The sequence below is a fragment of the Nycticebus coucang genome, chromosome 10, assembly GCF_027406575.1.
Source record: "Nycticebus coucang isolate mNycCou1 chromosome 10, mNycCou1.pri, whole genome shotgun sequence".
Lineage (NCBI taxonomy): Eukaryota > Metazoa > Chordata > Mammalia > Primates > Lorisidae > Nycticebus > Nycticebus coucang.
In genome coordinates this window covers 60,125,220-60,153,204 of record NC_069789.1, presented here as the reverse complement: position 1 = coordinate 60,153,204, position 27,985 = coordinate 60,125,220, and the positions used below count along the sequence as shown (strand labels likewise).

General features: G+C 42.2%; 2 protein-coding genes across 14 annotated transcripts in view; one reads left to right on the top strand and one right to left on the bottom strand.

Moving 5' to 3' along the window:
* Positions 1-212: 212 nt before the first annotated feature.
* On the bottom strand, positions 213-19,586 carry UBE2T (ubiquitin conjugating enzyme E2 T). Of its 4 annotated transcripts, none has more exons than XM_053607857.1 (7): positions 19,547-19,586; positions 5,876-6,037; positions 4,517-4,586; positions 2,653-2,758; positions 2,161-2,259; positions 1,968-2,051; positions 213-439 (listed from the first exon to the last, which is right to left on the bottom strand). In XM_053607857.1, the coding sequence occupies exons 2-7, from the start codon at positions 5,892-5,894 to the stop codon at positions 311-313; spliced, it is 507 nt and encodes a 168-aa protein (XP_053463832.1). In that variant the 5' UTR covers positions 5,895-6,037; positions 19,547-19,586; the 3' UTR covers positions 213-310. The 4 variants fall into 4 exon arrangements, with proteins under 4 accessions (XP_053463832.1, XP_053463830.1, XP_053463831.1 ...); XM_053607855.1 differs by having other exon boundaries at positions 5,880-6,037; XM_053607856.1 differs by lacking the exon at positions 19,547-19,586 and adding an exon at positions 17,010-17,127 and having other exon boundaries at positions 5,880-6,037.
* A 7,203-nt stretch (positions 19,587-26,789) lies between these two features.
* PPP1R12B (protein phosphatase 1 regulatory subunit 12B) overlaps positions 26,790-27,985 on the top strand; it is a 267,914-nt gene continuing 266,718 nt past the window's right edge. For all 10 annotated transcript variants that reach the window (XR_008382941.1, XM_053604146.1, XM_053604144.1 and 7 more), the window contains exon 1: positions 26,790-27,224. Coding sequence is in view for 9 of the 10 variants with exons in the window: in XM_053604146.1 (XP_053460121.1) it covers positions 26,934-27,224 (291 nt within the window). In the remaining variant the exon portion in view is untranslated. The remainder of the gene's footprint in view (positions 27,225-27,985) is intronic.

Sequence of the window (27,985 nt, the reverse complement as noted above, 5' to 3'; positions counted from 1 at the left end):
TATTTTAACATTCTGATTAGATAGCTCTCTTAGCCAGTTCACTCCCAGAATCACATTCAGGATAAACATACTCAACATTAAATGATTATTTATTTTTCAGGTTTAAAAGGTTTCAAAATACATATGTACAAGATAAATAAAACAAACTACACTGAGAATCACTGTAGAGCAGAATACATAAATATACGGAGTCTTTTATAGGACACAAAAAATTATGTCATCAAATATAAAGAAAAACATTCAAGGAAGGCAAGAAAATTAAACCACCTTGGCAAAGGATGTATTAACAAGATGGACCAGGACAAATCCATTAAACATCAGGACAAAATTTCTTTTCTATGCCTCCTAGCTGCCTGGCTTTCCTTTTCTGTGTTGAGTTGTGTACTTCAGAATCAGCATCAGCCTTTGGTAGATTATCAAGCATATCTTCTTCATTGGCCTAAAATAAGGTGGAGGAAATCGAGTGAAATACAGTGAAGTTCACACAAATGCCAAGATGAAGAAAAGGTACTTATTTGTTGCAAGATTTATATGTACACATATTGCATCGTGTATATCATATATAATATTCCATCTAAAAACATCTTCTATATTTTAATTTTTCTTTTTTTTTTTGAGACAGTCTCACTTTGTGACCCTCAGTAGAGTGCTATAGCGTCATAGCTCACAGAAACCTCTAAGTCTTGGGCTCAAGCGATTCTCTTGCCTCAGCCTCCTGAGTAGCTGGGACTACAGGCACCCGCCACAACACCCAGCTAATTTTTTTAGAGATGGGTGTCTCACTTTTGCTCAGATTGGTCTCAAATTCCTGAGCTCAGGTAATCCACCTGCCTTGGCCTCCCACGGTGCTAGGATTATAGGCGGGAGCTACTGTGCCTGGCCTAATTTTTCGAAGTAAAACAATTGCTACTTTATCAGAACCTGAATGTTAGGCTGGGTACGGTGGCCCATGTTTATAATCCCAGCAGCTGGAAGGCTGAGATGGGTGGATTGCCTGAGCTCACAGGTCGAGACCAGCCGGAGTGAGAGCAAGACCCCGTCTCTAAAAAATAGGCATTGTGGCAGGCGCCTGTAGTCCCAGCTATTTGGGAGGCTGAAGCAAGAGAATCACTTAATCCCAAGAGTTTGAGGTTGCTGTGAGCTATGACGCCACAACACTCTACTGAGGGTGACAAAGTGAGATTCGGTCTCAAAACAAAACAAAAAGAACCTGAATGTTGTAATTCAGCAAGGACCAGGATGTGTTAATCCCCATGTTGCTGCAATTTGTATTTTGTTAAATGAGGAAATTCTATCAACTTAAACTGGGTAAGTTTTTCTCCTTCTCTCCTTTTTCCATAAATGGTCCCATGAGACATATAAGTTTCCCTCTCCCTATTTCTGTAACTCGCCCATGCAAATATAGTTCCTTCACAGTGTTAAAAAAACAACTTAGAGAAAAAGCATCTGAGTCACCTTCTCTATCCCTACGAACCCCAAGTATGATGCTGTCTGCCCTCTAGTGTTGCCAACAAATGGCAATATTAGGAAAAATCTACTAGGCTATTTTGCTGAATAATTATTTTATTTATTTATTTATTTATTTATTTTATTGAGAGAGTCTCACTTTGTCGCCCTCGGTAAGGTGAGCGGAAAACCTCAAACCCTTGGGCTCAAGCAATTTTCTTGCCTCAGCCTCCCTAGTAGCTGGGACTACAGGCGCCTGCCACAACACCTGGCTTTTTTTTTGTTTGTTTGTTTAGCAGGCCCAGGCTGGGTTCAAATCCACCAGCCCCAGAGCATGTGGCTGGTATAACCACTGAGCTACAGGCACCCAGCTTGAATAATTATTTTAGAAGGTTACAATACAAGAAAAGATAAATTAGTCATTCTAGAGCAGAGTGCAAATGTGGCAACCTAATAAACATTACTTACACAGACATAAATACATATGTTAATGAACTGACAATAATTAGCAAACATCATACCCTGTGTTTCTGTCTTGCATGCTTCTCTGTCCACTGTCTGGCATTCTGCAGGAAGACTGGCTTATTATATTTAAATTCTGAAGACTAAGATGAAATCAAAAAAGAGTTAATGGGGGAAAAAATGATTTACATGGAGTATTGAAGATACACAGAAAGTAGCATATGTGTTTCAGAGGAAATAGGGATACTTAACTATATCAGCCATGAGTGGGTCATCAGGGTTAGGTTCTGACATAAGCAGCTGAATAGAGGTCAACACAGTTGCGATGTTAAGGGATGGTCTCCAGGCACCCTTTATATAGACAGATAAATAGTTGTTCATATGTTATACTGTGATACTCTAAGTTGTTTCTTTTTTTTTTTTTTGAGACAGAGCCTCAAGCTGTTGCCCTGGGTAGAGTGGTATAACATCACAGCTCATAGCAACCTCCAACTCCTGGGCTCATGCGATTCTCCTGCCTCAGCCTCCCAAGTAGCTGGGATTACAGGCACCCAGCACAATGTCAGCTGTTTTGGTTATAGTTGTCATTGTTGTTTGGTGGGCCCAGGCTGGATTCGAAACCGCCAGCTCAGGTGGTATGTGGTTGGTGCCTTAGCTGCTTGAGCCACAGGCACCAAGCCTCTAATCCAAGTTTTATAGATGAAAGAAACAGAATGGCAGAATCAATCCTTTACCCACACTTACTTTTGGTGGCAATTTGAGAACATCTAGACAAATCCTTCCAGCAGAATCAATGTTTGGATGATAAATTGGAGTGAGAAATCGGATCTGAGGAGGTTCAAATGGATACCTATGAATACAAAGAACAGAGAATTTTCATTATAATCTTATATTATTGCTTTTTTTTCTTTGGAGACAAAGTCTCACATTGTTGTCCTCTATAGAGTATTGTGGCATCACAGCTCACAGCAACCTCAAACTCCTGGGCTCTAGTGATTCACTGGTCTCAGCTTCCTAAGTAGATGGGACTACAGGCACCCATCACAATGCCTGGCTATTTTTAGAGATGAGGGTCTCCCTCTTGCTGAGGCTGGTCTTGAACTCCTGAGCGCAAGCAATCTGCCCATCTCAGCCTCCCAGAGTGCTAGTATTACAGCTGTGAGCCACTGTTCCTGGCCTCATACTATTGCTTCTTAATACATTTTTAAAAGTTTCCTTGTCATAGGGCAGCACCTGTGGCTCAAAGGAGTAGGGCGCTGGCCCCATATACCAGAGGTGGCGGGTTCAAACCCAGCGTTGGCCAAAAATTGCAAAAAAAAAAAAGTTTCCTGGTCACTAATATATAAAAAAATGTTGGTATTATACAAATATCAAGAAAACTATCTTTGGGAAGCAAATATTCTCTCTTCCTATATGTTTATTATGAAAATTATAAACAATCAGGCTCAGTGCCTATAGCTCAAGCAGCTAAGGCACCAGCCACATATATCGGAGCTGGCGGGTTTGAATCCAGCCCGGGCCCACCAAACAATGGCAACTATAACCAAAAACAGCTGGTGTTGTGGCGGGCGCCTGTAGTCCCAGCTACCTGGGAGGCTGAGGCAAGAGAATCTCTTAAACCCAAGAGTTTGAGGTTGCCATGAGCAGTGACGCCACAGCACTCTACCCAGGGCGACAGCTTGAGACTCTGTCTCAAAAAAAAAAAAAAAAAGAAAGAAAGAAAATTATAAACAATTAGAAAAGCTGAAATAGTAGTATTAAAAACACCCATGGAGGGGGAGAGGGAGAGAAGGGACGGGGGAGGACGGGTGGAGGGAAGGTGATTCGTGGGATTACACCTACAGTGCATCTTACAAGGGTACATGTGAAACTTGGTAAATGTAGAATATAAATGTCTTAACACAATAACTAAGAAAATGCCAGGAAGGCTATGTTAACCAGTGTGATGTCAAATGGTCTATAAAACCAGTGTATGGTGTCCCATGATCTCATTAATGTACACAGCTATGATTTAAAAAAAAAAAAAGGCACCCATGGACCCACCAATTGGAGTCAAATCACTTCCCCTTCTGAATGCTTCAGCATTTATCCCCTAAGAATAAGGATATTCTCTTAATACAACGGTAATACTAATATACTTAAAATTAAAAAAAAAAAATAATTCCCCTGGCTTGGCGCCTGTGACTTAAGCAGCTAAGGCGCCAGCCACATACACCTGAGCTGGCGGGTTCAAATCCAGCCCTGGCCTGCCAAAACAATAATGACAGCTGCAACAAAATACTAATACTAATACTAATTCCCTTGGGCGGCACCTATGGCTCAGTGACTAGGGCACTGGCCCCATATACTGAGGGTGGTGGGTTTGAACCCAGCCCCAGCCAAACTACAACAAAAAAACAGCCGGGCGTTGTGACAGACACTTGTAGTCCCAGCTACTCGGGAGGCTGAGGCAAGAGAATCGCCTAAGCCCAAGAGCTGGAGGTTGCTGTGAGCTGTGATGCCAGGTCCTTTAACCCCTACATGTAATGCTCTATCTTCTGCATTTTTCTGTCTTTTATAATAATAACTGGATTTTCCCCTATACCTTGAGAATCTAAATTATACTAACCTCTCAGGAACGATAACTTCCAGGTTGAAAACACCTTTTTCATAAGGTGTGTTGGCCCCACCTAATATTTCTTAAGGAAGAAAAAAAAGGGAAAACATTAAGGGAATCAGATGACTTGAATTAACACATCATACTTAACACACCATACTCTGTGGTTCTAAAAGAGAAACTAAGTCTAGGACAATAATTCTCTCAGGGCTTTAACAAATACTCATGAAATGTACCATGATGCTGATGCACCTTTGTTTGCTGGTGTCAAACAAAGGACATACAGAAAACCTAAAACAGAAGTTGCAAAATGTTGGACACAAGACCAAATACAACATACTGAGTTGTTTTGTTTGGACTGCAGGACTATCTATCTATACTATTATCATTTTGCATGTTTCTGATCTACCTTGAAGATACTTGAGATGTCATTTTTGTATTTTTTTCTTTCTTTTTTTTTTTTAGAGACAGAGTCTTACTTTGTCACCCCCAGTAGAGGGCTGTGGCATCACAGCTCACAGCAACCTCCAGCTCTTGGGCTTAGGCGATTTTCTTGCCTCAGCCTCCCAAGTAGCTGGGACTACAGGTGCCCACCACAACGTCCAGCTATTTTTTTGTTGTAGTTTGGCTGGGGCTGGGTTTGAACCCGCCACCCTCAGTATATGGGGCCGGTGCCCTACCCACTGAGCACAGGCACCACCCTGTTTTTTTTTTTTTTTTTTGAGACAGAATCTCAAGCTATTGCCCTAGGTAGAGTGCTCGCAGCAACCTCAAACTCAGGCTTAAGCGATTCTCTTCCCTCAGCCTCCCAAGTAGCTGGAATTACAGGCACCCTTAACGACACCTGGCTTTTTTTGTTGTTGCGGTTGTCATTATTGTTTTACTTGGCCTGGGCCAGGTTTGAACCTGCCAGCCTGTGGCCAATGCCCTACCCACTGAACTACAGGCACCACCCATGAGTTGTCATTTTTGGTCTAAACCAGTGGTTCTGAACCTTCCTAATGCCATGACCCTTTAATATAGTTCCTCATGTTGTGGTGACCCCAACCATAAAATTATTTTCGTTAAATAAATACAACAGTGAGGAATTGTATTATAGGGCTGCAGCATTAGGAAGGTTGAGAACCACTGGTCTAAAACACTGCTTCACTGCTTTCAATCTTGCCTATCAATCAGCAAAAGGTATAATAAAAAGCCAAAGAAGCAAGAAATGTCAAGCAAACCTTTTATGAATGTAAACAAATTAGTGTTGAAAGAGTAGGGCACTCTGACCTTATAACTGCTCCCTACTTTAGAAGACTGTACAAATGTTTGAAGTTCAGCACAACCTTCAATATGGCCAAAACTCTCATCACAGGTATAATATGATACCTACGAGCTCGCAGATCATCCATTTGGTCTTTATCTTGCCAGCATGTGATGCCTGGGGGTGGTTCTGTAGCTAACATGTGCAGCTCTCTCTTCAGACGTGAAGCTCTCTGCATGATCTCCAAGTAAAAGAAACCACAGTTCACTGCTTTATGCTAAGATGTACTGGGGGAGAAGAAGGATAACCAGGAAATAGTCAGCAATAGAGACTGGAGTTTTCAGCACACAGCTTCCATTTAGTACATAACAGAAACGCAAAAAGTTCTACAAAACACAAAAATACTACAAGTTTTAAATTAATGTGTGGTGTTTCCATTGATAAATTATAAACACATGAGACCAGGATGTGGGTCTGATTTTGCCCACCACTATATCCTTAGCATGCCTGGCATAGTAAGGGACTTGACAAGTATTAACTATGTGAGGAAATCTACATAAGCTTTGTAAAAGCAAAAGTAATAGAGATAGTTGATACTCTTGAGATATATATAGGCAAATGTTAAATGTCTGAGGTTCTCTCCATGCATTATAGATTCTACATCCTCCCAATTCTTCAGGGATGACATTTCATCAATTATTCCATTTTTCTCTAGTATTTCCAATCTTCCCTTCTTATTCACCAACATTGAAAGTATCTTTTCATTTAAAACAAACACCCAGCTCAGTGCCTGTAACTCAAGCGGCTAAGGCACCAGCCACATACACCAAAGCTGGTGTTCGAATCCAGCCAGGGCCTGCCAAACAATGACAACTACAACCAAAAAAAAAAAAAAAAGCGGGTTCAAACCCAGCCCTGGCCAAACTGCAACAAAAAAATAGCCGGGCGTTGTGGCGGGCGCCTGTAGTCCCAGCTGCTCAGGAGGCTGAGGCAAGAGAATCGCATAAGCCCAAGAGTCAGAGGTTGCTGTGAGCCGTGTGACGGAGGGCGGTACAGTGAGACTCTGTCTCTACAAAAAAAAAAAAAAATAGCCAGGCATTGTGGTGGGCGCCTATAGTCCCAGCTACTTGAGAGGCTGAGGCAAGAGAATCACTTAAGCCCAGGAATTGGAGGTTGCTATGAGCTGTGACGCTACAGCACTCTACCCAGGGTGACAGCTTCAGGCTCTGTCTCAAAAAAAAAAAAAAAAAAAAAAAGTAAAACAAACACCCACACATGTATCTACTCAACAGCCTTCTCAACTCCAGTTCTCCAACTACTAACCAAAGGATACTAGTTATTTGATAAGTGTTACAAATATGCCCCAGTTTGTGGCATGTCCTTCTACAGTTATTCATGGTGTCTTCCAATAAACAGTCTTAATGCAATGAATTTTTAAATCTTTTCCTTTACATTTGTACTTTCTCCCCAAATTTAAAGATATTTTCCTACATATTCTTCAAAATTTTTTCTAGTTTTCCTTTTCACACTTAAACCTTAAATCCATTAGGAGTTGATTTTTTTTTTTATATGGTGAATGAGGCAAGGGTCTAATTTTAAATTTTTCCCCACATGAATGACCAATTATTGTTGTACCACTTATTGGAAAAGTCCATCAATTCCCTGATACTACCATGAATTAAATTTCCATACATATATGAATGTTCTGTGACTCTTAAATTTGTTCCATCAGTCACAAAAAAATTTTTTTTTTTGGTAGAGACAGAGTCTCATTGTACCACCCTCGGTAGAGTGCCGTGGCGTCACACGGCTCACAGCAACCTCCAGCTCTTGGGCTTACGTGATTCTCTTGCCTCAGCCTCCCGAGCAGCTGGGACTACAGGCGCCCGCCACAACGCCCGGCTATTTTTTGTTGCAGTTTGGCCGGGGCTGGGTTTGAACCCGCCCCCTCGGCATATGGGGCCGGCGCCCTACTCACTGAGCCACAGGCGCAGCCCAGTCACAAAAATTTTTGAACCAATATCCCACTGTTTCAATTACTACAGCTTATTTATTTTTCATTATTTAACTTTTCTAGCTTTATTGAAGTATAATTATCAAATAAAAATTGTATATTTTTCACCAAGTGATGGTAAAATTATTTGTTCTATTATTTAAAAATAATAGAAGTTGTATACATCTAAATGTACAACATGTTTTACTATAGCTTATCCATCTTTTTTTATTTAAGTGTGTCTTACTCATTTTTCCATATGAATGTTACAACCAGTTCATAAAAGTCCACAAATATACATGAAATTACAATCCAAATTCAAATAGGATTTTGTGACTAGGATTATAATTTCATTCACTTATATATCAATTTGTGGAGAACTGATGTCTTTATGATACTGAGTCCTAAGATCCAGGAACATGATATGTTTCAATCTTTTTTTTTTTTAAACTTTATTCAAATTGGTATGATTTTTCAGTCTTTTTTGATGCTTTCAAAAGGTTTTATAATTTTCTTTATAAAGCCTTACCTAATTTTTGTTAGATTTACTCCTAAGTCATTTTGTACCTTTACAAAAACACTATTTTCTATCTATTTCTTACTGATACATGTAAATATAATTGATTTTAAATCAAAATCTCAATAGTAATAATCTTATTTTGAGGGAATAGTAGTAATTCTTTTTTTTTTTTTTTGTAGAGACAAGAGTCTCACTGTACCGCCCTCGGGTAGAGTGCCGTGGCGTTACACGGCTCACAGCAACCTCTGACTCTTGGGCTTACGCGATTCTCTTGCCTCAGCCTCCCGAGTAGCTGGGACTACAGGCGCCCGCCATTACGCCCGGCTACTTTTTTGTTGCAGTTTGGCTGGGGCCAGGTTTGAACCCGCCACCCTCGGCATATGGGGCCGACGCCCTACTCACTGAGCCACAGGCGCCGCCCAGGAGTAGTAATTCTTTTTCTTTTTTTACTCACCACTATTCTAGTAAGGAGGGCATAGTAATTCTACATAGCCAATCATATTATGCACATATTATCAGTTTATTTCTTCCCTTCTAGAAAACTTTTCCTGCTTTCTAATCTGGCAATAACTAGCACAATATTGAATAGATGAGCTGACAGCTGATGCTTGTCCAATTTCTAACCATAAAGGAAAAACTTTCAACACTATGCTTATCAGGAAGATTGGTCTGTAATTGTTTCTAATTTGTTCTTAATGGGTATCAAGGTTATGCTAGCCTCCTAAAATTAGTTAGAAAGTGTTGTCTCTTTTTTACATACCATGAATTAGTCTGGGAGAAAACTTGTTCCCAGGCTGCCTGAAAGAAGTCCAGCTGGTCCTGGTGTTTTCATTATGAGAAAATTCTTAACTACAATTTTTTTTCTTTCGAGGTAAAGTCTCACTCTGCTGCCCCAGGCTACAAGGCTACAGTGCCATGGCATTAACCTAGCTCACAACAGCCAGCTCCTGGGCTCAAGAGATCCTTCTGCATCAGCCTCCTGAGTAGCCGGGACTATAGGCACCTGTCACAACACCCAGCTAATATTTGTACTTTTAGTCGAGATAAGGTCTCGTTCTTGCTAGGGCTGGTCTTGAACTCCAGAGCTCAATCTTCCCACTTTGGCCTATCAAAGTGCTAGAATTACAGGCGTGACCCACTGCGCCCAGTGAATTTCTTTAAATATTACAATATTATTCAAGTTTTTAATTTCTTCTTGAGTAAATTTTAGCAAGTTAAACTTTTCCACAAATCTATTTCACATAGCTTTAAATTTGTATAAAGTTTTCTTTTTAATTTCTGCAGCATCTGTGATTACTTTCCATTTTCATTTCTAACTGTTTATCTGTGCTATCTTTTATTTTCTTTAATCAGTCTTACTGGCATGTATTAATTTTGTCTTTACAAAGAATTTTTTTCAACAACTTTTTTTTTTTTTTTGAGACAGAGTCTCACTATGTCGCCCTTGGTAGAGTGCAGTGGTGTCACAGCTCACAGCAACCTCAAACTCTTGGGCCTAAGCAATTCTCTTGCCTCAGCCTCCCAAGCAACTGGGACCACAGATGCCAGCTACAACATCTGGCTATTTTTTGGTTGTAGTTGTTATTGTTGTTTGGCAAGCCCGGGCTGGGTTTGAACCCGCCATTTCCGGTGTATGTGGCTGACGCCCTAGCTACTGAGCTACAGGCTCCAAGCCAACAATTTTTTAATTAAAAAAATTTTTTTTACAAGACAGGCTCGCTATATCACCCAGGCAGGTCCTGAACTCAAACAGTCCTCCCACCTAGGCACCCCACCACCCTTAGCATCTGAGATTACAGGTGTGTACCATCATGCCCAGGGCAAAGGACATTTTATAGTTCTTCTGTATCCAAGATTTATTATTTCAAAAACTTCTGCTCATACCTTTATTTTTGTCCTAGTTGTTTTTTTTTTTGCAGCTTTTTTGGCCCGGGCTGGGTTTGAACCCACCACCTCCAACATACGGAGCCGGCGCCACCCCTAGCTTTTTTTTTTTTTTTTTAAATGAACTTAGGTCGTATGCTTATGAACAAAATAATTCCCTCAAACTGTTTTTTTTTCTATTTTCACACGATAACAATCATCAACACAGGAGAGTTCTACGACCAAACATGTGGGTGTTGTACCCACAGAGTATGGGGTTATAAACACACTGCCAGCACACGGAGACCACATCAGGGTTCGAGTCCTTTATTGCCTGCAGGCAAGAGCAGGCTCATGCCTGACGAACTCTTGAAAATGGGGTTAAATTCTCTCAGGGTTTAATAGTCTTTTTTGTAGCCAGGGAGGGCTCAGGGGGAGTCAAGCAGAATTTTACAGAAGCAGAATTTTGCGCGTTTGCATTTATGCTATTTCTGGGGTTCTGGCTGTTTTTGCCAACCAGGTGTTCTGTAAAACAGGATGTGGTTTGATACTCTCCAACCACATGAAATGGGGGTGGGGTGGGGGTTTGCAAGTTAGGGGCTTGTATAGGCCTGTCACAAAATATAGTCACCAAAATGGAGTCAGTTTGGCCTTGTACGCACCTCATGGGATTTTTCACCACACATCAAGCAAGCAATCAATTCTGCAGTGAACACCAGGTGGGTGTCCTCCAATTTACTTCTGACACTATTTACATGGAAATAGCATCAAATCCCATAGGCTGAGGGCTCCACCTTTACATTACATTGGAGTTCCTATGACCCATTTTTTGAGTTCAATTAATTTGCTAGAGTGGCTCACAGAACTCAGGGAAACGTTTATGTTTACTTGCTTATTACAAAGGATAGACAGGAAGAGATGCACAGGGTGAGATATTGGGAAAGAGGCATGGAGTTTCCACGTTCTCTCCAGGCACACTACCCTTCAGAAACCTCGTGTGTTCAGCCATCCTTAAGCTCTCAGAACCTGTCCTTTTGGTTTTTTTTTTTTTTTTTTTTGAGTCAGAGTCTCAAGCTTGGTAGAGTGCTGTAATGTCACAACTCACAGCAACCTCCAACTCTTGGGCTTAAGCGATTCTTTTGCCTCAGCCTCTCAAGTAGCTGGGACTACAGGCACCTGCCACAACGCCCGGCTATTTTTGGTTGCAGTTGGCACTGGTTTAACTGGCCTGGGCTGGGTTGGAACCTGCCACCCTCGGTGTATGTGGCTGGTGAGGTAACCACTGTGCTACGGGGGCTGAGCCCCTTTTGGGGTTTTAAGGAGGCTTCTTTACATACGCATGATTTATTAAACCATTGGCTGATGGTGATAACTTAATATTCAGCCTCTTTCTCCTCCCTTGAGGTAGCCAGTAGGGCTGAAGTCCCAATCCTCTAATCCTGCCTTGGTCTTTCCAGGGACTAGTCCCTATTCTGAAGCTACCTAAGGGCTCCCAGCTGTCAGTCAATCATTAGCATACAAAAAGACATCACTATGGAGATTCAAAGGATTTAAGGAGTTTATATACCAGGGAAGGGTAGAAGACCAAACATATTAACAATATCACACACACACACACACACACAAAAACAACAGTATCACAATGCCTACTTACTTACGTTTTTCTTTTCAGTTATAAACATGTTAAGACTATACATTGCCTGCTAAGTACTACTGCATCCCAAGTTTTAATGTGTAGAATATTCTTTCATTCTTAATATTTTCTAATTTCCCTCATAATTTTTTCTTTTATTTACAAACTGTTTTCTTTTTTTTTTTTGTAGAGACAGTCTCACTTTACCGCCCTCGGTAGAGTGCCATGACGTCACAGGACTCACAGCAACCTCCAGCTCTGGGCTTCTGTGATTCTCCTGCCTCAGCCTCCCGAGCAGCTGGGACTACAGGCGCCCGCCCCAACTCCCGGCAATTTTTTTGTTGCAGTTCGGCCGGGGCTGGGTTTGAACCCGCCACCCTCGGTATATGGGGCCAGCGCCCTACTCACTGAGCCACAGGAGCCACCCTACAAACAGATTTTTTAATTTTCAAACATAACAGGGGTCTCCTAGTTATATCTGTTATTAATTTCCAATATATAGTTTTTCTATATCCTTTGAATTTGTTGAGTCTTGCTTTATTGCAAAATGTTCACACATGTAAATGTCCCATGTGTGCTTAAAAATAATGTCTGTCCCAAAGCCATTGGAGGCAGTGATCTATACATACCTGTTAGATAAGCTTGTTAATCGTGTTGTTCAAATTTTCTATATTCTACTTTTTCTCCTCTGTGTGATTTATGGTTTATTTTTTCTTGGGGGGAGACAAGAGTCTCACTTTGTCACCCTTGGTAGAGTGCCATGGCACCATAGCTCATAGCAACCTCAAACTCTTCTGTTCAAGCAATTCCTTTGCCTCAGCCTCTCGAGTAGCTGGTACCATAGGCACCCGCCACAACGGCTGGCTATATATATTTTTTTGTAGAGACTGAGTCTCACTTTATCGCCCTCAGTACTGTGGCATCACACTGCTCACAGCAACCTCCAGCTCTTGGGCTTAGGCGATTTTCTTGCCTCAGCCTCCCAAGTAGCTGGGACCACAGGCGCCCGCCACAACGCCTACCTATTTTTTTGTTGCAGTTCGGCAGGGAAGGGTTTGAACCTGCCACCCTTGGTATATGGAGCCAGTGTCCTACTCACTGAGCCACAGGTGCCGCCCATGCCTGGCTATTTTTAAGAGATGAGGTCTGGCTCTGGCTCAGGCAATCCACCCACCTCAATCCGGAGTGCTAGGATTACAGGCATGAGCCACTATGTCTGGCCCTAATTTATCAATTATTGACAGTGACGATTAATTTACAGATCATTAAGATGGTAAGTCTAATTTCTCCTTTTAGTTTTGTTGATTTTTGTCGTACATACAATATTTAGGCTAGACTGTCACCTACAAGTTTACAATACATATTCCTAGCAAGTCAGTTTTTATCATTATTAGAGAACACTTTGTTCTCTAGGAATGCTTTTTCCTTAATGTATATTTCATATTAAAGCTACCTTAGCTTTCTTCTGGTTGGTATTTGCCTGAAATACCATTTTCCATTCTTTCATTTTCTTTAAGTTGATTTTTAAAGCCCAATCTTCTAATCATTTTTTTTTTTTTTTTGAGACAGAGTCTTACATTATTACCCTGGGTAGGGTGCTGGGGCATTATAGCTCACAGTAACCTCAAATTCCTTTTTTTTTTTTAGTGTATCTTATGTTATTTTATTATTTTTTTTCATTAAATCATAACTGTGTACATTGATATAATCATGGGGCATCATTCACTAGCTTCACAGACCGTTTGACCTCAAATTCTTTTTTTTTTTTTTGTGGTTTTTGGCCGGGGCTGGGTTTGAACCTGCCACCTCCGGCATATGAGACCGGCACCCTACTCCTTGAGCCACAGGCGCCACCCTGACCTCAAATTCTTGAGCTCAAGAGATCCTCTTGCCTCAAGCAAGAGGCAAGTAGCTGGGGCTACAGGCCTCTGCCACAATGCCCAGCCGTCTTTAGAGACAGGATTTCACTGTTGCTGAGGCTGGTCTCAAACTCCTGAGCTCAGGCGATCTACCACCTCAGCCTCCCACAGTGCTAGGATTACAAGCGTGAGCACTGTAACCCCGCCTTAATCTTCACCTTTTAACTGGTATATTTAATGCATTTACACTTATCAATATATGTAAATGCTCTAAATCACCCAAAATGTAACAAACTAGAATGTTTTTTTTTTTGTAGAGACAAAGTCTCACTGTACCGCCCTCAGGTAGAGTGCAGTGGCGTCACACGGCTCACAGCAACCTCTAACTCTTGGGCTTAACGCGATTCTCTTGCCTCAGCCTCCCGAGCAGCTGGGACTACAGGCGCCCGCCACAACGCCCGGCTATTTTTTGTTGCAGTTTGGCCGGGGCTGGGTTTGAACCCGCCACCCTCGGCATATGGGGCCGGCGCCCTACTCACTGAGCCACAGGCGCCGCCCCTAGAATGGTTTTTTTAAAATTTAATTTGTCTCAATCTAGAACAGTTTTAATTGTCCATAATTGTTTAAGTTAGCAATTTGAGCTGGGCTTAAGGTACACAGTACTTCTGCTCTTGCCTGGGATTATTTATGTGGTTGCAGTCATCTGGAGGCACCACTGTCAGCTGATAGGATTAGGAGACCTAAACTGGCATGATTCATCTCTAGTCCACCTTTTCATGGGAAAAATGGCAACATCACACTGTAATGCGACATGTGGACAGAGTTGGGAAGAATTATGGCCAACTGCAAACACTCTGCCACAATCTTTCTTACTGATATATTTAGATTTGTTCCTCCCATTTTATTTTGTATTTTTCCCTTTTTTAAAGTTTTTCTCTTCTTTTAATTTTTCTCATCCCATTTTCTTCCTCTATTAGCTTGAAAGTTACAATCTGGATAGATTATAAAATTACCATATAGCAGTAGAACTCCTGTAAGTTGCCTACGCAAGGGACTGTAACAAACTGGTCAACATACAAAGGTGGCTAACATAAAGAAGTAGGCCTACTGCACTGATACGAACATGTGGTGCATGTCTGGTCTATGGAAAATTAGGTCAACTTAAGGGGGTAGTCAATGTAGGGAGGTGGTCAACTATGAAGGTTCCACTGTATGTAGATTTAAACATGTATATTTACTTATCAAAATCTAAAATTGAAAATTTAGAGCTTGGCATTTTTTCTGCTGCTGGGACTCATCTTGTGTTTTTCTGGATTCTGCTCTTGCCTCCAGTTGTATTCTCACTCTGCCATGCCCTGCTCTGAACTGACACTCTCTCCTCCAACAAGTAGGCCTGCTTGCAGAGGAAGAGAGCTGAATGCGGCAATCATGGCTGACCAGGAGCCTGTGGACCTGGATAAAAAGTCTACACTACTCCCAAACAATACAAAGATCTTAGAATGAATTAACTCCCCACGTCCGACTTACACTGTTTTGATTTTTTTTTTTTTTTAAGAGACAGAGTCTTACTTTGTTGCCCTTGGTAGTGCCGTGGTGTCACAGCTTACAGCAACCTCCAGCTCTTGGGTTTATGTGATTCTCTTGCCTCAGCCTCCTGAGCAGCTGGGACTACAGGCGCCCAGCTATTTTTTTTGTTGCAGTTTGGTCGGGGTCAGGTTCAAACCCACCACCCTTGGTATATGGGGCTGGCACCTTACTTAATGAGCCATAGGCACTGCCCAACACTATTTTGTATTTTAATTCTACAGTTTTCTTTAAACCCAGTAATTGTTATTATTATTTATATGCTCAAAGTTTGAAGAAACATTGGGTGACATTTTTCTGACATGATTTAAAAAACAGCAACATGGGCTCAGCGCCTGTAGCTCAGTAGCTAGGGCATCAGACACATACACAGAGGTGGCGGGTTCGAACCCAGCCTGGGCCTGCCAAAAAAAAAACAACTGTAACAAAAAAATAGCTGGGCATTGTGGTAGGAGTTTGTAGTCCCAGTTACTTGGGAGGCTGAGGCAAGGGAATCACTTAAGCCCAAGAGTTTGAGGTTGCTGTGAGCCACATGTGACGCCACAACACTCTACTGAGGACGACATAGTGAGACTCTCTCTCAAAAAAATTAAATAAAAAATAGCAATGTGACCAGGCATGACAGCTTACACTTGTAATCCAAGTACTTTAGGAGGCTGAGGTGGAAGACTGCTTGAGGCCAGGAGTTCAAGAGCAGCCGAGGCAACATAATGAGACACTATTTCTACAAAAAAAATAAAATTTATCCAGGTGTGGTGGAGCATGTTTGTGGTCTCAGCTACTCAAGAGGCTGACATGGGAGGGAAAAAGGACTGTCAAAAATTAAACATAGTATTAGTGAGCTGTGGAACATCAGCCTAATTCATACGTAACCTTTGAAGAAATAATAGCAAGTAATTTATACATTTGATGAAAATCCTAAACTCACAGATTCAAGATGCTCGAGGAACGCAAGAAACATGAAAAAACACCAAACACATCCAAATTGTAAAAACTAGAGATAAAAAGTTAAAAGCAGACACAGGGAAAAAGACTTAATTATGTAGAAAGAAATAAAAGTAAAAAGGCAGCAAATGTCTCTTCAGAAACAGTGGGTCCTAGAATAGGGTGTAGCATCATCTTTTAAGTATTGAAAGAAAACTATAAATTTCTGTATCTGGCAAAAATTAATTATTCAGGCTTGGCACCTGTAGCTCAGCAGCTAGGGCACCAGCCACACACACTGGAGCTCATGGGTTTGAACCCAGCCCGGGCCTGCCAAACGATGACAACTATAACCAAAAAATAACTGGGCATTGTGGAAGGCGCCTCTAGTCCCAGCTACTTGGGAGGCTGAGGCAAGAGAATCGCTTAAGCCAAGAGTTTGTGGTTGCTGTAAGCTGTGACACCATGGCATTCTACCGAGGGTGACATAATGAGACTCTCTCAAAAAAAAAAAAAAAAAAAAATTCATTATTTAGTAGTAATAGAAGCCATTTTTGAAAGAGAAAATTGTAGGGCATATACATAATAACTACATAAATGATTTCAAATCTTGCATTTATTTAATCCTAAATGTCCTGATAACATTAATCTGAATAGGTCACAATCCCAAATTATAGTATTTTATGAGAAAAAGTAAAACGCTATAACAAATTTGGAAATTAAAAAAGATCTGAAGATCTGGGCACAGTGGCTCATGCCAATAATCTTAGCACTCTGGGAGACCAAGGCAGGAGGATTGCTAGAGCTCAGGAGATGGAGACTAGCTTGAGCAAGAGCATCTCTACTGAATATAGAAAAACTAGCCTGGCATGATGGTACACACCTGTAATCCCAGCTCGTTGGTAAGTAGAGGCAAAGAGCGTATCTTGAGCCCACAAGTTTGAGGTTGCTGTGTGTGAAAATTGCTGCTGTATCACCCAGGGCAACACAGTTGAGACTCCATCTCCAAAAAAAAAAAAAAAAAAAAAACTAACCAAAAACAGAAATTTAAGGTACAGCCCTATTAAATGACAAAAAAAAAATCAATGATACTATAATAGCCTGCCTTAATATACTACCATATTACTATGGTTCTTTGAGGACCATTTTTTCATTTTATTTCTCACTGAGCCACAGGTGCCGCCCTTTTTTTTATTTTTTTTTTTTTTTGTAGAGACAAGAGTCTCACTGTACAGCCCTCGGGTAGAGTGCCATGATGTCACACGGCTCACAGCAACCTCTAACTCCTGGGCTTAAGCGATTCTCTTGCCTCAGCCTCCCGAGTAGCTGGGACTACAGGCGCCCTCCAGGGCGCCCGCCACAATGCCCGGCTATTTTTTTGTTGCAGTTTGGCCGAGGCTGGGCTTGAACCCGCCACCCTCGGCATATGGGGCCGGCGCCCTACTCACTGAGCCACAGGCGCCGCCCAGGTCATTTTTTTTTTTTTTAAAGCTTCACACAGATGCATAGTCTTGGCTTGATCACGTTTTAGGATCTGGTTCTCAGCAGTAAACCTGGATGCAATTGGGCTTAAGGTAACTAATTCACGCCAAGCTCAAAAAGACTTAAAACTAACCAGAAGACCAATTTATTTATTTGCAAAAACTACAGTAAAAATTTTAACTCAAAACATTCTTTCCCTAAGTTATTTCTACTTGGGAAACTAATTGTAATCAAAAGATTACCTGGTGGGGGCGGCGCCTGTGGCTGAAAGGAGTAGGGCACCGGACAGTATGCCGGAGGTGGACGGTTCAAACCCAGCCCCGGCCAAAAACTGCAAAAAAAAAAAAAAAAAAATTACCTGGTGGGCAGATTGTGTAAAGTTAGTTGGACTGTAGTAATTTATGATTATCAACTTTGATACATCTATCTTAACCACAGTCAAAGGCAACTGAATTTGTGTACTGATTGGATCAAGACGCTCTCCTGAATAGTGCTGCAAAGACTAATTTTGGTCCTTTGGTTCTCCTTTTCTGTATCTGTAGGCATGGGCTGAGGCAGAAGGTTCTCTTGAGGTCAAAGTTTCAGGGTGCAGTGAACTATGAAGACATCATTGCACTCTAGCCTGGGTAACTGAGGAACACTCTTTCTCAATAAAAAATAAATAATATTGTTGGGCGGCGCCTGTGGCTAAGGAGTAGGGCACTGGCCCCCGTATACCGGAGGTGGCGGGTTCAAACCCTGCCCCGGCCAAAAACTGCAAATAAATAAATAAATAAATAATATTGAAATAGAATTAATAATACCACAGTTAATACATTAAAAATAATCAATTACAGTCTTTACTTCCGAGTTTTCTCAGCCACATCTTCAGGACCATCATCCGTTGGAGCAAGTTACTTGATGAAAAAATTAGCCTCATCTTTCATATACAGAGCTTTACTACTTTCCTAGTAAGCAGATACTGGGAATCAATTATGGTCTGCCTTCTCTGTCTGGATTCCGCATTAATGGATTCTATCAACAGCAGATTGAAAATATTAAAAAAAAAAAAATTTCATCTGTCCTGAACATACACGTACAGACTTTTTTTGTTTGTTTTTGGCCGGGGCCGGTTTCGAACCCGCCACTTCCCGCCGGCGCCCTACTCCTTTGAGCCACAGGCACCGCCCCATACTTTTTTCGTCGTTATCCCCTAAACAACACCATGTGGCAGCTATTTACACAGCACTTTTTACATAGTAACATGTTATTATATTAGGAATTACAAGAAAACTGTAAGTAATCCAGAGATTCATCGGCCCCAATGAATCTATCCTAAAAATTCTTTCTAATCTAACCCCAAACCTTTCAGCCTCTTGAAATGCACTAACTACTCACAAACTACTTATGCTTCAACCTCACTGACCTATTTAATGTGTTAAATTACAACTCCTTCCTCTTCTCCAGTAATGCATCCTAATCCCTTACACCTTTCAAACATCGCCCCGTGTGCTTCCACATCAACTATCGGAGACGCCGATAGCGTCTCCTCTTGAGGGTAAATTCCTTCAGAACAGTCTCTAGTCTCTTAAGTGTGTGTATGTTTGTATCCAGTCCCTAGTAAGTTTGAGTAATTAATGAACAAAACGTGGGTCTGAACCAGATGGTGCAGTGCAGACGACAAAAGAACAGCCTGTGTACACCCCCTAGCGAGCACAGGACGCTCGTCCACAGCGGCAAACTTCTCCCGGTTGAAGCAAGAGGTCGGCGCCGGGGAGCTCCCGCCACCGCTTCACCGCAGAGAGCCTCCGCTCAACATTGGCTTTTCTGAGATTCTCCCACCAGAACCCTCATCAGGCGGAAGCAGGATTCCTCCCCCATCCCACCCCCAAGACTCACAATAACCAGCTCTCGGGTAAGTTCTCTCAGGAAGGGAACCTGTAAACTTGGCTTTCTTACCTGCATGGACTCCCTCGTAAGGCAGCAGCGCGCAAGCTAAAGACTTGGCGCCTGCGAGAACCCAGACGGTTGGCATGACTCCGCCTCCTGCCCTGCAAGGATTGGGATTGGCCCACAGCTATCCACCTGGAGAGGGGCGCAGCGGCCTATTGGCCAGAGCTCTAAACCTACTTTCACTCGCGCCGCATTCAAATTGGAACGCGCGCCGAGCGTCGCCGTGAATGGGCGTTCCTACGTTCGGCTGTGCTACTTGGTCTGACCTGTGCGGTTTCAAGTTCGGTTACAGTGTCTGCCTTGTTTAGCATAAAGGGAAGGTACTGGAAAATCGCCTCTTAGGAAGAACAATGAAAAGAACCGGAAATAGTTAATCTGGAGAAGGGAGTAAGAGATGGCTAACTCCATTTCTTTTAAATATTTTTCACATTGTTAATTAACTCTTTGGGGCACGAATGGATAAGAGCTTATGAAACTCAATAAAACATTCTATTAAGTAGAACTTTGAAAAACAAAGTAGGTAAACTTGGGGGGTAGTGAATTCCTTCATCACTGGAAGTGTTCAAGCGGAAGTTAAGTAATCATTTGTCACGGATAGTGTGCGAGGAATTCTTGCATTGGGTGGAAGTTTGGAATCTAAGCCAATCTTGACTTCTCAGAGCTGTCTCTGCCAGAGGTGAATGCTCCATGAGTCTCAGGCCTGACTTAAATTTAAAGGAAATGGCTGGAACTTGACTAGCCTTTGGGAATAGCTGTGGGTGTTGAGAAGCAATTGGTTCTCCAAGACTATTACATAGTATGTTTTCTGTTTCCCAGGAAACTCACACATTCACTAGGATTCTGTGATTCTACCCTGGGGTTCCTCACCTTAGTTATAGGAATAAACCAACTAAAAAAGCTAATGAACTATTATGAAAATTATTATGAAGTTATAAAATAAGCATAATGAATGCTGTTATTTTCAATTCTAATTTCCAGTTAGCTGTTGGGAGGGTGTGCACTTATTGTTAGCATTTATTCCTTGTAGCGAAGTGTTTTCTGTCATAATTTTGGAGTTGCTGCTCATTTTACTACCTATATTTTGTTTTAGGCGGCATCTGTGGAGTAGGGCGCCAGCCCCATATGCGAAAGGTGGCAGGTTCAAACCCAGCCCCGGCCAAAAGCTGTAAAAAAAAAATTCTCATATATTTTGTTTTCATCTTTCATTGTCTTTATTTTCTTTCCTCCTAACTGTAATTGTATCTCAACTATAATTCTGTCTTTAGAACTGAAATTGATTACTTCCTTGAGTGGTTTTCTGAGAAATAGTTCTTTAAAATATCACTTAGAAAATGTAAGAAAAATATTCTTACTTATTCCTGTATTCCTTGCACTTTGGGAGGCCAAGGTAGGAAGACTGCTTGAGGCCAAAAGTTAGAAACCAGGCTGAGCGAGAATGATACTCCATCTCTCCAAAAATTGAAAAATTAGCCAAGCATGGTTGTGTGTGCCAGTAGCCCCAGCTATGTGGGAGGCTGAGGCAAGAGGATTGTTTGAAGACAGGAGTTTGAGGTTACAGTAAGCTACGATGACACTACTGCAATCTAGCTCGGATGACAGAGTGAGACTTTGATTTAAAAAAAAAGTAAAATTAAAACTGAGAACTGTATTGAGTCTGGTGGGAAGGATAGATGGTATGATAAAACAAGTAAATATCTATAGTTTAGCAACAGAAAGGAAAGGAGGAAGTCAGGGAAAGAAAAGGAGGAAGGGGAGGCAGGAAGGAGGGAGAGAGGAATAGGAAGAAAAGAAAAAAAGAGAACCCCGTGCACTAAGTGTACTATTTCCGTGTGCCCACCAGAGGGCGGTATGTTAGCTGATGGTAGTAAAGGCCAGGCTAAAAGATTTTCTGTCTACAGTTGTCATTGCTTTTAAAAATGGAATATTCTTTTTTTGGGGGGGGGGAGGGCACAGAGTTTCACCTTGTCGCCCTCTGTAGAGTACTGTGCTGTCACAGCTCACAGCAACCTCCAGCTCTTGGGCTAGGGCGATTCTCTCCCAAGTACCTGGGACTACAGGCGCCTGCCACAACGCCCAGCTATTTTTGTTGCAGTTGCCACTGTTTTAGCTGGCCAAGGCTAGGTTCCAACCCGTCACCCTTGGTATATGGGGCCGGTGCCCTACCCACTGAGCCACAGGCGCCGCCCCCCCAATGGAATATTCTAATATAACAATTTTTTAAGATGTAGCTATGGAAAATTATTATTTTATAAAAATTTTAAATATATATAAGAATGCATCATAGCAGGCTCACTTAGTGCATGTAAAAGACCAACAATTGTATTTTATTTGTACCCCGGATTATTTATTAGGATTTACTCACTTATGTACAAAAACACTTTTTCTTTAGAATAATTAAATAATCATTTTTAGTTCTGAAAACAGGACTGTAGTTGAGCTACAATTACAGTTAGGACTTTAGTTGAGTTACGATTACATTTTGGGTAGAAAGAAAATAAAGAATACTGAAGTAGAGAACTTAAACTACCATACTTGTTTAATGAGCTGATTGAATAAGTTTATTCTCAAAGCACCTTGGTTGGAGGAATATGTTTAAGAAAAATACTTAGAAATTTTTAACATTGAAAAACTTTTCAAGTTGTTATAGGTAATGTTTTGTGGCCTTTTTCTTGACTGAGCCTGTTAAATGAATTAGATTTAATGATTATTACCACTTTTAGTAATTACATAGCTGGAAGATACAGTCCTCTCTTTCTTTCCAGGTAGATATATACTTAAATTTTCCAAGGAAACTTAGCTACCTATACTTTTCTGTAAAATCTCAAAGGAGGGTATTACGATCATACTAGTACAGGAAAAACAAAAAAACAAACAAATAAACAAAAAAAGAAGAAAGGAAAGAAAAGAAGCAAATAAAAATAGGTGTAGGGTGGTGTCTGTGGCTCAAAGGAGTAGGGCGCCGGCCCCATATGCTGGAGGTGGCAGGTTCAAACCCAGCCCCAGCCAAAAACTGCAAAAAAAACAACAACAACAAAAAAAACTTCATACTTCTTGGAACTTCCTAGTATTGAAGGTGAATTCTTCCTGTTGAGACTTTAAGCTTGTGTCTCTTGAGAAAGTTAAGGATTTGACTTGAATTTGGCCAATTTTAGCTTATTACCCAACTGGAATGAGATACATCTTGTTTCCTGATTCTGAATGCTAAATGAATATAGCCAAATGTAACATTGATTCCTGAAAAGTTTACCACAGTTTAAAAATCCTTTAAGTATAATATAAATATTTAAATTTAATATAAAATAACTTTTTATCTTACTGAAGAACAGTATGTCAATAAAATATAAAGTTAATCTTTATATATGTACATATATGTATTTTGGACAGCTATCATATACCAGGAACATAATAAAATGGTGCACAAGGATTGTCCCGAAGGTTAGGCTTCTAGCTAAGTATTCTTTTTTTCTTTTTTTTTTTTCTCAGCCTCCCAAGCAGCTGGGACTACAGGTGCCTGCCACAACGCCCAGCTATTTTTTTTTTTTTTTTGTAGAGACAGAGTCTCACTGTACCGCCCTCGGGTAGAGTGCCGTGGCGTCACACGGCTCACAGCAACCTCTAACTCTTGGGCTTACGAGATTCTCTTGCCTCAGCCTCCCAAGCAGCTGGGACTACAGGCGCCCACCACAACGCCCGGCTATTTTTTGTTGCAGTTTGGCCGGGGCTGGGTTTGAACCCGCCACCCTCGGCATATGGGGCCGGCGCCCTACTCACTGAGCCACAGGCGCCGCCCCGCCCAGCTATTTTTGTTGTTGTTGTTGTTGCAGTTTGGCCGGGGCTGGGTTTGAACCTGCTACCCTCTGCATATGGGGCCAGCGCCCTACTCACTGAGCCACAGGTGCTGCCCCAGTATTCTTTCCTATATGATTTAATATCAATTTTTGTTTTGTCCTTTAGAGAGAGTTCTATTTGGGAGTTTATGGGAAATTTTAATTATCAGTAAGAGGCTGAGTTGGAATAAGATGAGGTTCCAGGCGGCGCCTGTGGCTCAGTGAGTAGGGCGCCGGCCACATATACCGAGGGTGACGGGCTCAAACCTGGCCCCAGCCTACCTGTAACAACAAGAAAACAGCTGGGCGTTGGCGGGCGCCTGTAGTCCCAGCTACTCAGGAGGCTGAGGCAAGGGAATCAATTGCCTAAGCCCAAGAGCTGGAGGTTGCTGTGAGCTGTGTGATGCCACCCACGGCACTCTACTGAGGGTGATAAAGAGAGACACTGTCTCTAAAAAAAAAAAAAAAAAGATGAAGCTCCGGTGTTGATAAGTTACAAAGTAAATCTCATAAAGAGTTTTTAATTATAATAAAAGATGAGCCCTGGTAGGTTCCATGGTGAGTGTAAATAAATGTATGTCGCAAGGAGGCTACATAATGTATACATTATTACACCTTGATTATTCTCATGTAGATTGTTATTCATAGTCGACAAATATGCTAAAAGGCTTAATTAGTATTTAAAGCATATTTAAGAATATCCAATTAAAGCATATGGTGGATAGACACAGTTACTAAACATAATAATATTTCTCATTTATATGTCACTTCATTTGAAGCTCTTAATTCATTGATTCATCTATGTCCTCAATGTATGATTTCCAGTTTATTTCAGGGGAAGTTGAGGAACAGGCAAATATTCACATGATACAATAAAAAGCTTCTGGACTGACACCTGTGGCTCAAGCGGCTAAGGCCCCAGCCACATACACCTGAGCTGGCGGGTTCCAATCCAGCCTGGCCTGCCAAACAACAATGATGGCTGCAATCAAAAAATAGCCAGGTGTTGTGGTCGGTGCTGGTGTTCCCAGCTACTTGGGAGGCAGAGGCAGGAGAATGACTTGAGCCCTGGAGATGGAGGTTGCTGTGAGCTGTGATGCTACGGCACTCTACCTAGGGTGACAGCTTGAGGCTCTGCCTCAAAAACAAAAACAAAAAAAACTTCCCTTTACAGTGAGTGCCTTGTTATTATACAACACTTTTTTAATGAAAAATTTCAGAACGGTACCCATAGCTCAGTGGTTAGGGAACCAGCCACATACACCGGGACTGGCAGTTTTGAACACAGACCAGGCCTGCTAAAAACAATGACAACTACAACAAAAAAATAGCCAGGCATTGTGGCACTCTAGCCTGTAGTCCCAGCTACTTGGGAGGCTGAGGCAAGAGAATTGCTCAAGCCCAGGAGTTTGAGGTTGCTGTGGGCTGTGACACCACGGCACTCTACTGATGGTGACATAGTGAGACTCTGTCTCAAAAAAATTTTTTTTTCAAATACACATAAAAGTTTAAATAATCTAATACTTGTAAGTGTTCTTTTTCATTATGGATACCACGTTTAATTATATTTTGTCCAGGACTAGAGTCCTGAAGGATATAGTTATTACATCAATTGGACAGATATATATTTTATAAGCAAATTCATGGTGAATATAAAAATTCTTACTTGCTGCCTTAGGAGTCTAGTATGCTCCATAGTATCTTTCTCTAGCTTTGAAAATCATCATGGAAGACACCCATACTGTCTTGTAAAAATTTAAGATCCATGAAAAGAGTAGATGAAGAGGAGGGATAAAGAAAGGTCATTAGGGCTGCGCCTGTGGCTCAGTGAGCAGGGCGCCGGCCTCATATGCCGGGTGGCGGGTTCAAACCCAGCCCCGACCAAACTTCAACAAAAAAATAGCCTGGCGTTGTGGCGGGTGCCTGTAGTCCCAGCTACTCGGGAGGCTGAGGCAGGAGAATCGCCTAAGCCCAGGAGTTGGAGGTTGCTGTGAGCTGTGTGACGCCACGGCACTCTACCGAGGGCAATAAAGTGAAACTCTGTCTCTACAAAAAAAAAAAAAAAAAAAAGAAAGGTCATTAAAATTTACAAAGAGTCTGATATGTGGTAGGGATAGGTATCCTTTCTTATGTTATCTTATTTGATCCACATGATTGCCCTGTGAGGTTTCTTTATTTCCATTTTACACATAAGAAAACAGACTCAGCTAAATCAAGTAATTTGTCTATGGATGTGAATTCAATTTGCATTCAAAACTAAAGCTCTTTCACTTCAGCTGGAGGTGTCCTTTTCACAATCAAGAATAAGGGTCCCGGGTGGCGCCTGTGGCTCAGTCAGGAAGGCGCCGGCCCCATATACCGAGGGTGGCGGGTTCAAACCCGGCCCCGGCCAAAATGCAAAACAACCAGAAAATAGCCGGGCGTTGTGGCGGGCGCCTGTAGTCCCAGCTACTTGGGAGGCTGAGGCAAGAGAATCGCTTAAGCCCATGAGTTGGAGGTTACTGTGAGCTGTGTGAGGCCACGGCACTCTACCGAGGGCCATAAAGTGAGACTCTGTCTCTACAAAAAAAAAAAAAAAAAAAAGAATAAGGGTCCATGTTGAGAGTATTTATGTAAAACACATAATACTATATGTGTATGTACACTTCTCTTTCCCACGCACATTCATATTTTCACTGTGATTAATACACCTGTTAATAAAATGCCATATTTAGAAGCAGGACATGGATTTGAGTCTTTCAGGTTCTTTATGTCTAGTTCTCCTGCTAGAAAATGAGAGATGGACCAGGAATGGTGGCTCATGCCAGCAATTCTTGCTTTCTGGAAGGCTGAGGTGGGAGGCTTGCTTCAGGAGTTGGAGACCAGCCTCAGCAAGAGAGACCACCCGTCTCTACAAAAAGAGAAAAAACTACCCGGCATTATGGTGGGTACCTGCAGGCCCAGTCACTGTGGGAGGCTAAGGCAGGAGGATCACTTGAACCCAGGAGTTTGAGGTTGCTGTGAGTTATGACACTGCAGCACTCTAACCTGAGGCAACAGTGAGACAGTGTCTCAAAACAAACCAAAAATAAGAAAATAGATACAATTACTGCCCCTTTTCACTCTGAAGGACTGATGTGATAATTAGGGAGTTAACATTAGCTAGCAGTCAGAAACTACGACTCCCAAAATGCTCAGCGATAGAGGCTGACGCCAATCCAGGACACAGTTCCAGCTTTAGGGCAAAGGTGACCCCGCTAGATCCCAGGTAAAATAGGGCGCAGCCAGTCCTCGCCTCTTTTCCGATGCATCCCGGGATTTGTAGTTCCCTTAGCGCCACGAAATGCCCTTAGGGCGGGCTATCTACTACAGGTCCCGTGATGACCTGAGGCCCGGGCAGCGCCTGCGTCTAGAAGCCGAGGGAGCGTGTGGGCGGTACTAGTAGCTGGAGGAGTAAAGATGGCGGTGCGGGGGTCTCCGCCTTCTGCTCCTGGCTGAAGTGCTTTGAGGGAGGTAGCAGCGGTTACCAGAGCCGCAACAGCAATCTAGCGGTGGTAGTTTCGGCAGCAACGGCCAAGGCCAGAGCAATGGCGGAGCTGGAGCACCTGGGAGGGAAGCGGGCAGAGTCGGCGCGAATGCGGCGGGCAGAGCAGCTTCGGCGCTGGCGGGGCTCGCTGACAGAGCAGGAGTCCGCGGAGCGACGAGGCGCGGGGCTGCAGCCGCTGACGAGGCGTGGGAGCCCCAGGGTCCGCTTCGAGGATGGTGCTGTCTTCCTAGCCGCCTGCTCTAGCGGGGACACCGACGAGGTAAAAAAGCTTCTGGCAAGAGGTGCGGACATAAACACGGTCAACGTGGACGGCTTGACAGCCCTTCACCAGGTAACTTCCATTTCCGTTTTATAGGCGTCCAGTCTCCCTATGCCTGAGCCTCTGACCCTGTGAGCCACCCCATGGAGAGTATTAGTGTCACCTCCGAGCTCTCTTGCATGGACACTGTCCCTGTGGGCTAGTCGGTTTCATTCTTGGCCAGCTTCCTCCACTCATCAAGTCTTTTTCCGACCCCAGGGTCTTCCCCTGAAGGAATAGTGTCATCCGGCAGCCTGGTCAGTGTTTGTATTTCCCTCCACCTACTTGGGTTGTCATGGTTACTGGTGATTTTGTATTGGTGTTATCCCTATAGATTTGTATCTTCAGTTATGTTTAGTTGTCTTGTATGTACACCATGTCTCTCATACACAGTGTCATTTGTCTAATGCCCTTTCAGAAAATTCCATTTTTTGTTTGTGTATCCACATTATAGAATATCTTAGATCACTTAAAGAGTAAATCTTTATGTTGGGTTAAGGCAAGCAGGTCCAAAACCACACCTCTTGTTTTGCTGATTTGTAGTGTTTCAAAACAGTTTGCCTTTCAAAACACCCCTGACCTCATTGTTATGGGTATCTTATTTTCTTCCCATCCGTGCTACTTTCCAAAGTCTTCCTATAGAGAACTAAGCTATTGAATTATTTCTGCCTCTGTTTGATACTTGCAGAATAGCCTTTCTATTTTTCTCTTATTCTGAAGCCCTCTATAGAGATCACATGTCCTATATATAGCTCCCGTCTGTGGATTGTAGATGGTCTATGCTTGGTAATAAT

Coding starts and splice junctions, on each gene's coding strand:
- UBE2T (XM_053607855.1), bottom strand. CDS start 5,988: ATGCAGAGAGCTTCACGTCTGAAGAGAGAGCTGCACATGTTAGCTACA. Junction 4,587..5,879: donor AATGGATGATCTGCGAGCTC/GTAGGTATCATA, acceptor TTCTTCCTTAAG/AAATATTAGGTGGGGCCAAC. Junction 2,052..2,160: donor ACCCACTCATGGCTGATATA/GTTAAGTATCCC, acceptor ATTTCATCTTAG/TCTTCAGAATTTAAATATAA.